This window comes from Peromyscus eremicus, chromosome 12, assembly GCF_949786415.1.
Source record: "Peromyscus eremicus chromosome 12, PerEre_H2_v1, whole genome shotgun sequence".
Classification (NCBI taxonomy): Eukaryota; Metazoa; Chordata; class Mammalia; order Rodentia; family Cricetidae; genus Peromyscus; species Peromyscus eremicus.
Genome location: NC_081428.1, coordinates 20,337,179 through 20,351,158, shown reverse-complemented (window position 1 = coordinate 20,351,158; position 13,980 = coordinate 20,337,179). Strand labels below are relative to the sequence as shown.

General features: G+C 37.2%; 1 protein-coding gene across 4 annotated transcripts in view; it reads left to right on the top strand.

Annotated features, from left to right (window-relative positions):
• The window catches only part of Usp25 (ubiquitin specific peptidase 25), a 104,731-nt gene that overhangs the window by 75,952 nt on the left and 14,799 nt on the right, over positions 1–13,980 (top strand). For 2 of the 4 annotated variants that reach the window (XM_059277836.1, XM_059277835.1), the window contains 4 exons: positions 850–1,050; positions 4,927–5,066; positions 9,500–9,613; positions 11,656–11,751. In XM_059277836.1, the coding sequence (XP_059133819.1) occupies positions 850–1,050; positions 4,927–5,066; positions 9,500–9,613; positions 11,656–11,751 (551 nt within the window). The remainder of the gene's footprint in view (positions 1–849; positions 1,051–4,926; positions 5,067–9,499; positions 9,614–11,655; positions 11,752–13,980) is intronic. The other 2 variants (XM_059277838.1, XM_059277837.1) reach the window with 1 other exon arrangement.

The following is a 13,980-nucleotide window of genomic DNA, read 5'->3' as shown; positions in this document are numbered from 1 at the left end:
ATACTTTACTGACATTTGAACTTCACATCATCTCCTCTTGCAAAGTTTTTTGTAACTTTCCCAAACCATTTGTTCACGTGGTCTCAAACAGATTTCTTCTATTGGACAGCTGTGTGTGTGGCTAGCCTTGCACACAGTAATCTGCTTGGCTCAGAGCCCAAGTCCCTGGGAGTCTTCTCATATCTGTTACTCTAATATGGGCTTTGCATAAAGAAAGCACCCAGTAAAGGCTCTGAAGAGATGCGGTCAACTTCCTGCTGTATCCCCTGACCAGGCTGTCCGTTTCTAACTAGATAGAGTTTATATTTTATGTATAGTGTGAGTTGACTATTTAAGTAGTAGTTACACTTTGTTTCAGAACATCTTGCTGCATTGGTAAGCTTCATAAGTTTACGTGTTTTTGTGTTAGAGTTAACTTTTTAACATGAAAAACAGTTTCTGTTCTATGCAGGTAGAGCCTAACAAAGTCATGGATTACTTCTTACTTCTATGAAAAGGCTACTTCCTGCATAATCGGAGATTGGATGATTTCTTATATCAGCAAAAATGATATTACATCAGTGTTAGAGTCACAAAAGATTTTAATCCTATATTGTGTCTCATCGTCACTCTTGAGACTCTAGAAGTTTGTGTTATTGTCAAATCCCTTAGGTCATTTTCAAATAATCATGCCATTGTTTGAGCACTTTTTGACTTTTAAAGAAAATGCGGGTAATATTGTTTGCTATAACTACATGTAATAACTAATAGTCTATAGGTTATATTCCATTTGAAATGCATTCTATTTTGAGCTTTGCATTTTTCCTTAAATTCTTAATTTTATAGTAGTTTTTGAAATATGATTTGCAGAGGAGTTTAATAAAGAGACTGGGCAGGCCCTTGTTGGAATAGAAACGTTACCACCAGATTTGAGAGATTTCGTTGAGGAAGACAACCAGCGGTTTGAGAAAGAACTGGAAGAATGGGATACCCAGCTCGCCCAGAGAGCACTGCAAGAGAAACTTTTAGCTGCTCAAAAGCTGAGGGAGGCGGAGTGTTCTGCAGCTACAGGTTTGTCCATTTGCATTGTACTTTATTATCAAGTTATAACATTGATTACTATTGTGTTTTATTATAAGATATGTTCACGGATATGCTCAGTAGTTGGGCCATGTGCTCGATACTCATTTTTTTTTAAAAGACAAAAATTTTTAGTCAAAACTAAGTATTTAAAATGATTTTTCCAAGCTAAAAATGGTATATAGGCCATGAAAACTGGCACATGTATAAGAAATCAAAGCATGAAATGTAACTACGATCGTGGAAAAAGTGGCAATAGAATTTAGTGAAGGTCTAGCACTCGCTGTGCCCACAGGTCAGAGCTTCCTTGTTCCTTGGCAGACAGCACTGCACACCATTACCCTTTTCAAGATAATTGCTCAGGTTCCTCTGCCTGCCTTGAGCCAGTGGCTGTCCTCTTGGCAGGAATAGGAATAGTTGTGATTAGGAAAGATATAAATGGACTTACTGGATCTATTAAGAAAGCGCTCTCAATAGACAGTACTAAAATACCCATATTTACTTCATAATACTGGGATAGCAATGTTAATTTGGGTTCTTTTATTTTTTTAAATTGAGATTACAAACTAGGCTTGGGAACATAGCTCAGTAGCAGGGTAATGTGATCAATACCTAGTTTTTCCAAAAGAGAAAATAATTCTAGTAAGAACTTCCTATGATGACAGAGGTGATTTTCACTATAAGAAAAACTAGAATTGAGCCTGCTTAAAGCATGCATATCAAGGAAGGAGAGAATTTAAAAGATGTTAATTCCCTCTGTATGTAACTATTTCCTGATTGGGACTAATATGTCCCATGTCCCTATCAAGGACAGGGTAGAGACAGTTCTAGGCTACTTAACAACTAGACAGTGCATCTCTTTCTGGAAGATTTCTTACAGGTATCTTAAGCTTTATACTTAGGACTTAACCGAAATTTGCCAAGAAAGTGTTCTCCTGTGTTTTCCAGTTTCTTTTCACCATACAGTGAGAAAAATGGCCGACAGAATAGTGAGCTTAGCACACTAATGGCCAGGAAAAGAATCTGGCCAGACACTGGTCTAACTCAGTCCAAGAGCTTCTGACTATTAAGCACCTAAGAGTAAGAATAACTATTTGATGAACACAGTCATATCTATTACAGTTCATGGGGCCAAGGTTTTCTTGTATGTAGAAATGTGGTTTAAAAAAACTTTATGGATAACATTAAATAATTTTGACTGAGTGTCATCCAGAACCACTTTCTCTGGTTAGACTAAAACAACTGACATAAATATTTATATATTTCAGGTATTTTAATTTCTCAGGAAATCAAGATAAACCTGTAGTCTATTATATTACAATATATTAAATGTAATGTCTATAACCTTCTATAAATGAACTGTGGACTCAATATACACACTTGGGAGAGTTCTGCCCATCAATAAAGACGTTTTACAAGATAAGCCAGCTGATTTGTATCTTGAAACTTGTAGGCAGGATTATTTTGGGAATGAAATGCATCCAGGCAGAAGAAATGGTTTATGGAAAACATTTTTAAGGATCAATAAAAGAATCATAAAAAAATCTTGACATAAATCACATTAATAAGCAAATTAAAATTAAGTACAACCTAAGATGGGTTATAAAAAACTTGGCAGTGAAAATAGATTGGAGTGATCTTGAAAGGATTCATAAAGTCTTTGGGATAATCAAAGGATCTTAAAAAATGACCAAAGTCATAAATACTGATAGCAATGTCACTATTGTAGGAAAGTGCCCTACATGTGAGAGCTATGAAGAACAGGGTGAAGCGGGCAAGAAGGGACTAGCTAACCAGTCCTAGAAAAGTAATCAAAGAACCAGTGATACACAAGGGACAAAAAGAGATTTATTACCTTGACTTCCTAGGAGCCATACTCATCACATGCACGCTGACAGAGATAAAGAGAATTCCTAGAGAGAGAGACCATCTTCTCCATTCTAAGAATATAGTCAAGCACTCCCTAGACACAGCCTTGAGAGAGCAATGTTACGGTGGTTGTGGGCAAACAATTTTGGAACTCTTGAGTCTTTGTATTTCTGGGTCTCTAAACTCAACTGTATGACGTTGAGTTAAACTTCAAGTTACTCCGTAACTGAAAGGGGCATATTGTATTTTAAGGTTTGGCAGTCTGTGGGATGCCGTCCATTCTCTAGTGGATGGAACTCAATGCCCATGAGCTTTGGACAGCACTAATTGGACATAGTGGGTTAAGAAAAGGGAAGAGTTGGGAGAAGGGTTGGAAAAGATTTAAGTACATTATATTCATGTCTTAAATTATCAAAGAGTAATTTTTAAAAAATTGCCATTGTCTTTTACTAAGGATGAAAACTAGCAAAGCCAGTATTGAAATTTCCACAAAGAAAAATTAAATTTGGAAAGCATTCAAAGGACATACACTACATAGTGTTCATTAAACTAATGATGTAGATATAAAAGGGATACCACCTAGTCCCTGCTGTATGAGAACAGGACAATACCAGGGACATTTACTTTCTACCAGATCTTATTCTTCTTCCCTTATTTTGAACCTGTAAGCCTGATTTTATAGAAAAGTCCGGCCAGAGAAGATTTTTTTCCTGTTACATTTACATAAATTTATGAAACCTTGTGATATATTTGCTAAGCACTTTGACAACATTTTCTACCTATAAATTAGTTTCTGGTTCTGCTTCACTTTGAATCTGAGTATACTACACATGTTGTGAGGAATCAGATACTTTTGTGGACTAAGAATAAAATCAATGCAATAGTACTTCAGGAAAGACTCTTCCCTGCTTTCGGATCCTGGGTTAGATAAAAGTCTATAGCTATGAGGAGTAAGATGTAGATTTGTAAAGAGCATGCTCTAGAGCCTTCCTAAATTATTTTCAGTTGTGAAGAACCTTTACCCAGGACTCTAAAGCAGTCCTCTTTCCTCTTCTTCTCAGTGCTGGAGTTACAGGTGTTAGCCCAAGTCCACGGTAACGTTATTTTAATTTAAATACATGCAGAATATTCCTTTACACTGTGTGAAGACATGGAAAGGAAACAGGAGGCGCAAGATGAAAGAGAAGTAATGCCATGTGGCAGAATGAAGATTAATACTGTATGCTCTGTTTCAGAGGAGTTTGCATGTCATAATTGAGTAAGGCTAATATTTCAGGACAGATGTTTATCTCATTATTAGTAGAGAAAATTTAGTGCTTATGCCACCTTCTTGTTTGTCTTCATAGTTTTCAACGTAAGTAATTTGTTTAATCTGCTATAGTATTTTAGAATCTTAAAGAGTCCTGGCATGTCAGTCTCGGGTGTGCCCTAGGATAATGAATGATTAGTAGCGATAATGAAGGAAACTCTGTTCAAATACTCTAGCAATGGGATTTTCTCTTTCCTCCTTGCAAGCTTTTCTCAATAATCAATGAAGGAGCCACTTACTGACATTTCAATAAAGATATTTAAATAAAGAATATTAGTGTCTTAGGGATTCTATTGATGTGAAGAGACACCATGACCACAGCAACTTTTATAAGGGAAAACATTTAATTGGGTGGCTTTGGTTTGTTTTTTTTTTTTCCTTTTTTCTTTTTGGTAACTTTTTGTTGGTAAGTTCTTGCAATACATTGAAGCTCACATTTGACAGCACAAACTTAACTTGGTTATTGTCTAACTTCTGAATTAGAAATAAGCTCTTTGTCTTCATATAGAGTCTTGTGGTCTATGGTAGATACATAATTCTTCCTTTCTCTTGAAGCACAAGCAGGACACATTTGACAGCACAGACTTAACTTGGTTATTATCTAACTTCTGAATTAGAAATACGCTCTTCGTCTTCATGTAGTGTCTCGTGGTCTATGGTAGATACATAATTCTTCCTTTCTCTTGAAGCACAAGCAGGAGGATCAGACTATTTGGAGCAGCCATCAAGAAGTGACTTCTCAAAGCACTGGAAAGAAGAAACCATCCGAGTGATTGCCAAAGCATCACATGAGCATGAAGATAAAGGTCCTGAGACAGTTTTGCAGTCGGTAAGAACATTTCGGGTGGCTCTTGGAACACAGCATTCCCACAGTGTAGTGGAAAAGCACCCTGACTGGCAGTCAGGGCGTGCTCTGGCTCCGCCATGACGTGATCTGGTAGCATGGGCTGCCACTTCCTCAGCTTATGTTTTCAATACAATTCTCTCCTAAGTTTCTATTTTCCTGTCAGAAAAATGAGAAGACTCAGCGGTCACAGACCCAACTGGCCATTTGACTTGGAATTTAAAGAGAAGAATAAAGCTAAATGCCAGTTTTCGTGTTCCCCTCTTTCCCGGTCTGTGATCTGCAAATCCTGGAATAATTAGAATTTAAGAGAGTTGTCATTGTTCCGTGGAAAGGGTTTAACAAGAAGTGAGAGTATTATTATAAAATGAATATGATGTGCAGTTTGTGAGTATCCTGGGTACAAATTGTCACTGTCATCTTAGGGTCGTGTAGTTTACAGTTTGTTTTATGGGAGCAAATTGAGCACAGAAGTATGGGGTTACGCTGTCAGTGAGTATGAGTTTGGAAAACACATGGCAATTTTGTACTGCAAAACCACTATGTCTGTAGTCACCCCCACCCCAATTTTAGAGGTGACTATAACCAGCCCCCATGCAGGCTTTATGGGAGTTCCTTTAGGATGTGAAGATCGTCTTTGTAGAGAACTAAAGCAAATCAGGTACTTTAGAAATTTACATGTCAGTCTCAGCAATAGCCTGCTAAATTAAGACCTCCATTAACCAAAAATTTCAGTAAATAAGTTAGCTATATTAGGTATTGTAATGAACTAAATAATTACCAGAAATTATTTTACTTTCACTTCCAACTTGAAAATATATTACAACCATTTTAATATGAAAATTAATTTAAATCTATTTTATTTTATGACTATAAGTTCTAAAAATGTCTTAGAATCTGTAAATGAATTTAAGACTGGTAACTCTAAAGGTTTTCTTGGAAAATATTTGCTTCATGAGTCTGAAAAAGGGATCACAATAACCTGGGAACAAGGACAGACAGTGGATGTGGCAAAACACCTTCATAGTTATAAAATTTTAACTTAGGTCTTTGTAAATTGGCCCTTTGAGTTATTAAAGGTTAAGGTATGTCTTGCTTTTAGCATGGCTTAGAAAACTAAAAACATACTTTAGTGTAGTGTGGAATTATATTTCATTTTAGTTCAGCTAATCATAAATGTTTTAGCTCACACACATCATCAGATAAATTTGCAAGACTTAGATGTCTTGGTGTGGGCATCATCTTATAAATTAGCAATATACTGCCTCTTATCTACTTGAAAAAGGAAGAGAGTAAAGAGAGTATGAGGGGGAAAACTAATTGTTTTCCACTTTTCCTTCTTTCTGCAAATTTGAAGTGACTGTGGAGTTATCGTGGGATTTATTTGTTTTGTCTGGTTTTGATGGCAGACATCGGGATGCTGGTCCTTCACCTCGGCTCTAGGGGTCTCACAAATACACAGTACCTTAAGCTCCAGTTGTAGAGTAGGCATGACTCCCTGTAAAACGAAGAACTGCAGAAGCTATCGACATTCTCCAAATGCCCAGGCAGCTTGCTTTGCAGGAGAATTGCTTTGATTTCTAAATGAACACTTTAGGATATGTAAGACTGGAAAGCAGATGACAAGAAAGGATCACTATGCCTGGTTTTGGTCGTTCGCCAGTGGTCAGTCACTATCAACTTGGGCTTTTCTCCTTTTGTTTTAAACTAGACTTTTGAGATTGCTAGCATGGTTGCAGCATGATGTTTTATGTCTTACCTCTTTTCTTTTATTTACCTAAACTTACAAGGCCATGGGACTGGACTAGGCCTTCTGCATAAGCCAGACAGTTGTGTAGCTTGATCTGCTTAAGAGCCCCCTGGCAATAGGATCAGGATCCATCCCTGGTGCGTGAGCTCACTACCTATGGTAGGACACCTCGCACAGCCTTGATGCTGAGGGAGGAGCTTGGACCTGCCTCAACTGAATGTACCAGGCTCTGCTGACTCTCCATGGGAGGCCTTACCTTTTAGGAGAAGGGACTGGGAGGTGGGTTGGGAGGGAAGTCTCAGGAAGGGCAGAGGAGGGAAGGGAGGGAATCTGTGATTGGTATGTAAAATGAATAAAAAAAATTCTTAAGAAAAAAAAAAGAATAGTTTCTCATGTTATAAACTCAGTAAAAAATTGCTGAATATTGTTCCACTCAGTAATTGAAATTTTGTATACTTACCCAATTCCATTGTATATTTGTTTCTACTTTTACATTATTATAAACAGGCCATTATAATAAAAAGTTTCTACACATTTTACATGATTTCTTAGACTAGATTCCCTGTATTTAATTGTTATACTAAAGAGGATGTAATGTAAATGCTCAAAATTGATACCTGTTCTCAAAACAAAAACAAAGCTTACTCACTTACTCCACAGTCTCTTCAGGTTTACTGAAAGAAAGAAAACTGAAACCTAAAGACACAGTTTCCTCTGGATTATATTTCCAGTCAGAAGTAAAATCTACAGCTCTGAGACTTTATCACTCCCTTCTATGAGAACGTTTTTCAAGATCATTCAGGCAGAGAGTTTCGGGCTATTTTAATTAATTCTATCGTGGTAACTGAGGACCTTCCTAATTTCGTAGCCCTTGTTTTGGTTTGGTTAATTTGTTCACTAGGAGGTTTGAAATAATAGAAAATGAAAAATAAGCATGTATTTTACTTTCGGGCACCCTCAACTACTTTTTTATGAAAACTATTCTGAGTCCGTCTGGGTTGACTTGAGCAGTTAACCCTCTCCTTCCAGCGTTTATCAGTATCAGCATTACACTTTGACCCATAACAGGAGCAAGGAGGCCTTGTCCTTGTTACTTCAAGTTTCCACCCTCGGGTAGTTGTTTTACAGGGACCCCGTAGGTATTTTCTTGAACTTTGTATTTTTGATGATTTTTTTAAGGTTCATTTCATTTTTAATTACATGTATGTGAGTCTCTACATATGGGCTTGTGCACATGAGAGTGCAAATACCCACAGAATCCAGAAAAGCACATTGGACCCTTTGAGTTTGAGCTAGAGGTAAATGGGAGATGCCAGACATGGGTGCTGGAACTTGAACTCAGTTTCTCTGCAGGGGCCGTATGTGCTCTTTTCTGCTAAGCCATCTCTTCAGCCGCCATTCTTTAAAATGATGCCATTTAGATTGATTAGCTTGCAAGAAATTCATCACGAAAGTTCCAACATGGATTCTAACTTACTGGCTTACTTTCACTTCTGTAAATGGAAACCTTGCATAATCTCTCAAATACTACAAGTATTGATAATTCTTAATTACAACAAACACATCTCTATAAAATATGTATGATAGTAAGACTAGTTTAAACTTACTACAATATAAATTATTCAAAGTAATTTAATAGAATTATGCAATGATTTTGGCAATATCTGGCATTTATAACAGCTGTTAAATACTAGATAATTAAATATTAGCTCATGATCACCACAACCGTGCAGGGCGGGTATTTCCTTTTGAGAGGATGAGAATTCAGATAAGTAGAGCACCCTAAGTGTATTATAAAAATAACACCTTTAAAAGAAACATTTCTTGTGCTGGGTGGTGGTGGCACACGCCTTTAATCCCAGCACTCGGGAGGCAGAGGCAGGCGGATCTCTGTGAGTTGGAGGCCAGCCTGGTCTCCAAAGCGAGTTTCAGGAAAGGTGCAAAGATACACAGAGAAACCCTGTTTCGAAAAAACAAACAAACAAACAAACAAAAAAAAGAAAGAAACATTTCTTTTAAAAAAGAATTTCTGTTCTTAGCCATTCTTGTGTTTTCATTGTTGAGGTCTATTTGAATAATGATGGAAAATATTTAAAACACTATTTGTTATTGTTATTCATATTTCAATTAGAACTATTTTTTTTTTTTTTTTTGCTAAAGAACGTTCTGGTACAGATGGCAGTGACTGAAGCCAGCTGCCTCAGTACTTTTAGCGCTTTTGACATCGGCTGACTAGGATATAGAGGATGTGCAAGTTATAAACCTGTGGGTTAAATAGGACTGTGTGAAAGCTTTCCCCTTTCAAACTCCTGGGGTTAGAGTAGGTCCTAATCTCATTTTCATAGAACTAGCAGGAACGTTTTGGGGGAGTAACGAGGGTTGTTTTTTCTCTGCTTTAAATACTACTGTTAAAGACGATGCTGGTCTTTTTTATTTTTTGAAAAGCTACTTTAAGCGTTTCATTTGGAGTGCAAAGAGAAAGGCTACAGTTTATATTATGATTTGATTTTTGATTAATACATTTGCCTTTGATGTTTACCTGTAAGTGGTTTCATTTTATATCTAGTGAATCTGGATATTTTAAAAGAGATTATGAGTCTGTGCATGCAAAGAGAGTGCGTCCGTTGTTGTCTTTCCTAATGTGCATACCAATGATTTTCTTCCGCAGAAACCGGAAAATGCCACCAGCCCACCACCTTCTACGCAGGAAGTTGTAGAGGTGGAGCTCCCTCGTGTAGGGCGGTTCATGACTGAGTCAAAGGCGGGAGGGTATGATGACGAGGTACCTTTATTGCAGTGCTGCGCACCGTTTGCACTCACCCCGTAGGCATCACCATAGGCATCACTGTAGGCATGCCTGCAGCCACGCACTTAATGTCTGTCCATTGCTGCGTAACATTCAGCTTCGCCTCCTGTGCTGTGAAACTTACTAGTTACTAACAGGGCTCGGAAATTAAATGTAACATGAAGAGGTGCGCTTAGAGAACAGATGAAAGAATGATTTTTGTTTCTGGAACTTCGTTATCCAGAAATAACTTCAGTTTACTCTCAGGCTGACAGACTGCAATAAGATTCACTCGACTGCATAATAAACATTTCGCATTTAAAAGTAATTGATTTTTTTTCCTAACCTGTTTCACTTGTATAATTTCTTTTATACTTTGCCCACCATTGCCTGCCACCAGAACAGAAAGCCCCACAGCATGGTTACAAGATGGACAATTGATGTTTTTGCTGCTCTAGACTCAGTCTGTAACAGCGAATATGATGGCTGGTGGGCATCCCTGAGTGCCTGGCAGGGCTTTCTTCTCCACCCCACCCCACCCCCGGTCTTCCCACGTCTCTTCTCATTGTCTCATTTTCTTAGTTGTGCCAACGACCTTCAGGCGCTTTTGTTTCTCATGATGAAGCTCTCTTTCATCCAACTGAGACTGAGATCTTTTAGTTCATTAGAGTGTTGTCATCCCTTTTCTGTATTTTCTCTTGAAACTCTTAAATGGTTCTTTGCTGTGTTGGAGAGAGGGCCAGATAAGCAGTTTTTGAAGAGTGACAGAGATAGGGAGGTGGGAGTGATTTAGGAGCAGAGAGATTTGTTGGATACCACAACGGTTTAGTGTTTGTATCAGTGGATAAGAATTGAATGTGTGTTAAATATTTTTTCCAAATATCATTTATTCCTCCAAAATGTATTCCTGAGTTTTAATTACAATTTTGTAAGGAATAATCATCAAACTTCAAGTGTTATAAAGCATTGGTATCACTGTGCCAATATGAGAAAGTGTGTCTACTGAAGGACTAGATTTAAAAGCTGGCAACTGGCAGGGGGATTTGAGGGTTGGTATAAGCAGACAGTGAGTGGTGGGCACACTGCAACCCTCCATGGATAATCCAGAGTCAAAGTGCGAGTAAGTTTTGATGAATTGGAGTTAATGACCATAGGGTCGAAATTGCAGTAAGACAGCTCAATAGTAGTTAACTTCAGAGGTATTTTAAATACAAACAGCCAAGAGTGAGCCAGTTTGAGAACAACAGTACTTAAATATTATAAATAGTATTAATAGTACTGTGTTACATTGTTCTGTGTTTGCTCTTGAAAATTATCCAAACTCAATCATTTTAATAACAGTACTAGTTTATTGTAGAGCACCTAATTGCTTGTTTTCAGTGTGAGCTAATTTCGGCATTTGTGAAAGAATTGTGGTTACTCAACACTGTCTTTCGTGGGAAAGCTTCTGTGGGAAAGCTTCTGTTACTGACAGAATTGTGTGTTGTGATGTAGTTGGCATCCTTGCTTAACAGTGCATGTGCCTTAGACTTTTTAAGATAAGCTGTATGGATGGAACACTGTTGCTTACAGTAGGCAGGTTGTACAGTTGTACAGGGGTTCCTAGCCCAGGAGCGGGAAAGGGATTCAAATGGAGTTCTTCACAGGCTTACAAGTTTTGAGCAAATGTACTGTTCATTCATTCAATTACTAAGAGTTGGTGCTTTTTCCTAAACAGTCTCTAGGAAAAGCATTCACTTTTCTAATTCGTCCAGAAGGGGGAGCCGTTCTACAATTCTCAACTTTAGAGAGGATGCCTTTTTGCAGTTTGTACAAAGGCATCCTGTCAGCCAGCTGTACCACTGTACAGATGACTGAGTGATGCTTCTGCTTGTACGTCAGAACACAGTCGCTCTTTTATAAATGCATCCTTTGATTTGTAAACAGTAGAGAATAGGGGTTTTAAAGTTGCATGTAAATAATTCCTTTCACTTTGTTGTGGGTTTTTGTTTTTTTACTGTTAACCATTCAGAAACTCTTACTTTCAATTTCTGTGGCAGATCATGATGACACCCAGTATGCAAGGTATTATCATGGCGATAGGTAAATCGAGAAGTGTGTATGACAGGTGTGGTCCTGAAGCAGGGTTCTTTAAGGTACTACTAACATTTTCATCTTTTTAAAAAATGTAATGCTTTACAGCATCTTGTTTCTTTAAACAGATTTCTGTTTTCTTATCTGAATCATGACAACCTGGTGTTCTGGGAGCTGCTTGTGTGTAAGATTTTAAAATCCTTTTTCTTTTTTACTGCAGATAATTAAAGAAAATCAGAAAAATTGATCTGACTTACTACAATAGTATGTCTTATTTGTTGTTAGTAATTTAATCAAGAAATTAAGGATTTTGAAAAGCAGAAACAGGGACTGTGTAATTGCTTCTGGTAATGGTTTATTTCTTCCTTAGAGTTCAGACAGTGGGTTGGCCAGTATTAAAAAATGTTTCCTTTAATTTTTCTGTTTGCTTTAATTTTTCTATTTGATACTAAACCGATTCTTTGGTGTTTTCTGAAAATTATTTTTTCATGTATTACCTTTTGCTTTTTGTTCTTTGCTGTTTTTTCTCTATTCTGAATGTTTTCTATTCTGGTCAACTTAAGGAACAGGAGGCCACTGAGTTAATTCTCTTTCACGGTCTCACACCTTCCCTTTTAAGTATGTGAGCTCTCCAAAGTTTTGTTATTTTTTTTTTATTTGAAAGATGAGAACACTGTGGTGTTTTTCTCTGTGTCTTGAACATTACCAGGAAAACCTTTCTTAAGTTGAATTTATGGAACTTTTTGATTGTGAGAGAAAATTTTTTTACTCTAGGCCCGAGTAAGTACTCCAAACTATGGCTTATTTATGCAATATGATCAGAGCAAGTTTTATGTTATTTACTGTTAGTGTGTATATGTATGGGCACACACACATCATTGCACACATGTAGAGTTCAGAATACAACTTTATGGATCTGTTCTCTTCTATCTTCATATGAGTTCTGTGGGTAGAACTCAGATTGCCAGACTTTAGCATGAGTGCCTTTACCTGGTAAGACAGCTTACCATACAGTCAAACCTGTTTTTAAATGATATATTTGCTTGACAATGATTACCTTATGAATTATCATGGGAAATTATCCTATGGAAATTGCATCTTACAATAAATAGAAATTAAGAATGCAAGTTAGGTTTGAGTAAGTGAACTGACAAGGTTCAACCCTGATTTAGAAAGAGTTGCACAGGGACCCTTCAACAAGGGAGTCGACTTTGTGTATGTAGTGTGAAATTTCGAGTTAATAGGCAGGCAGATGGGGCTAAGGTATTCTGCCAGGTTCCTTCTCAAGTTGACATTTTTTTTTGGTAAGATTGGTTTTCATTTTAAATGGAAAAAATCGTTAAATGAAATTGTTTAAAGAGAAGATTCCCAAGAAAGTTTAAAATTGCTCCAATGAGAAAAACTAAAATCAGAGGGATAAAAAGTAATTGACAGTTGTAAAAGTCTAGTTGCTGAAAGTATATGTACATGATGGAGCAAAGGGGTCATTGCAATTATTAATCTGGGAATAGCTTTTATTTTCTTTGGAAGATAGAAATTATTATTATTTTTTGGAAACTATTGTCTGTACCTATTACAGTAGTATCCTTAGGATTTTATGAGGTAAGTGAACCTCTGTATTATGGAACATTGTCCTTGATAGGGGTATTACTGCTTCACATTAATCATCCGAAACTGATATGATGTAGTCACTCCCTTTTACACCCAAATGCCCATTACCAGTGCTGCACCTTTGTTACTCTGTATATGTAAAATGTATTTATTTTAGCTTATTAAAATGCTTTAAAGTACAGTGGTAGCAAGTTCCAGCGCAACAGATAACCACAGAAGGAAGAGCTGCCCATGTAACCAGCCCTCAGGTCCTGAAGTGGAACTCCTGAGGTGCTCTGGTGCCATCTCTCTGCTCCTTCCTGTAGTCCTCTACCAAATGCATCCATCACCCTCTGTTGTTAGTGCTGTGTTGAACCTTATGTTCTAGAAACCCTTTAGTTCTGGTTCTTTTCAGTGTGTCTGCGTTCACATGGTTAGAATTCTATGTCATTAAATGCACTTGTAGATTGCAGGGTGTCATACATGTAGACACAATGGCATTCCATCATGACTGTACCATTATCTTTGTTTCCACTCAACTCTTGATTGTTATAACAATTCATAAGGCATAGCCCTAAGTCCAGTGGATATAGTTAATGTAGCTATGGATTGAATTTCTTCCTGAATGAATCTTATTTTCTAGTGGGGAAGCAAACTTTGGTTAAGTTGAAATTAGACTGATGTATAAAAAAGTGAATAAG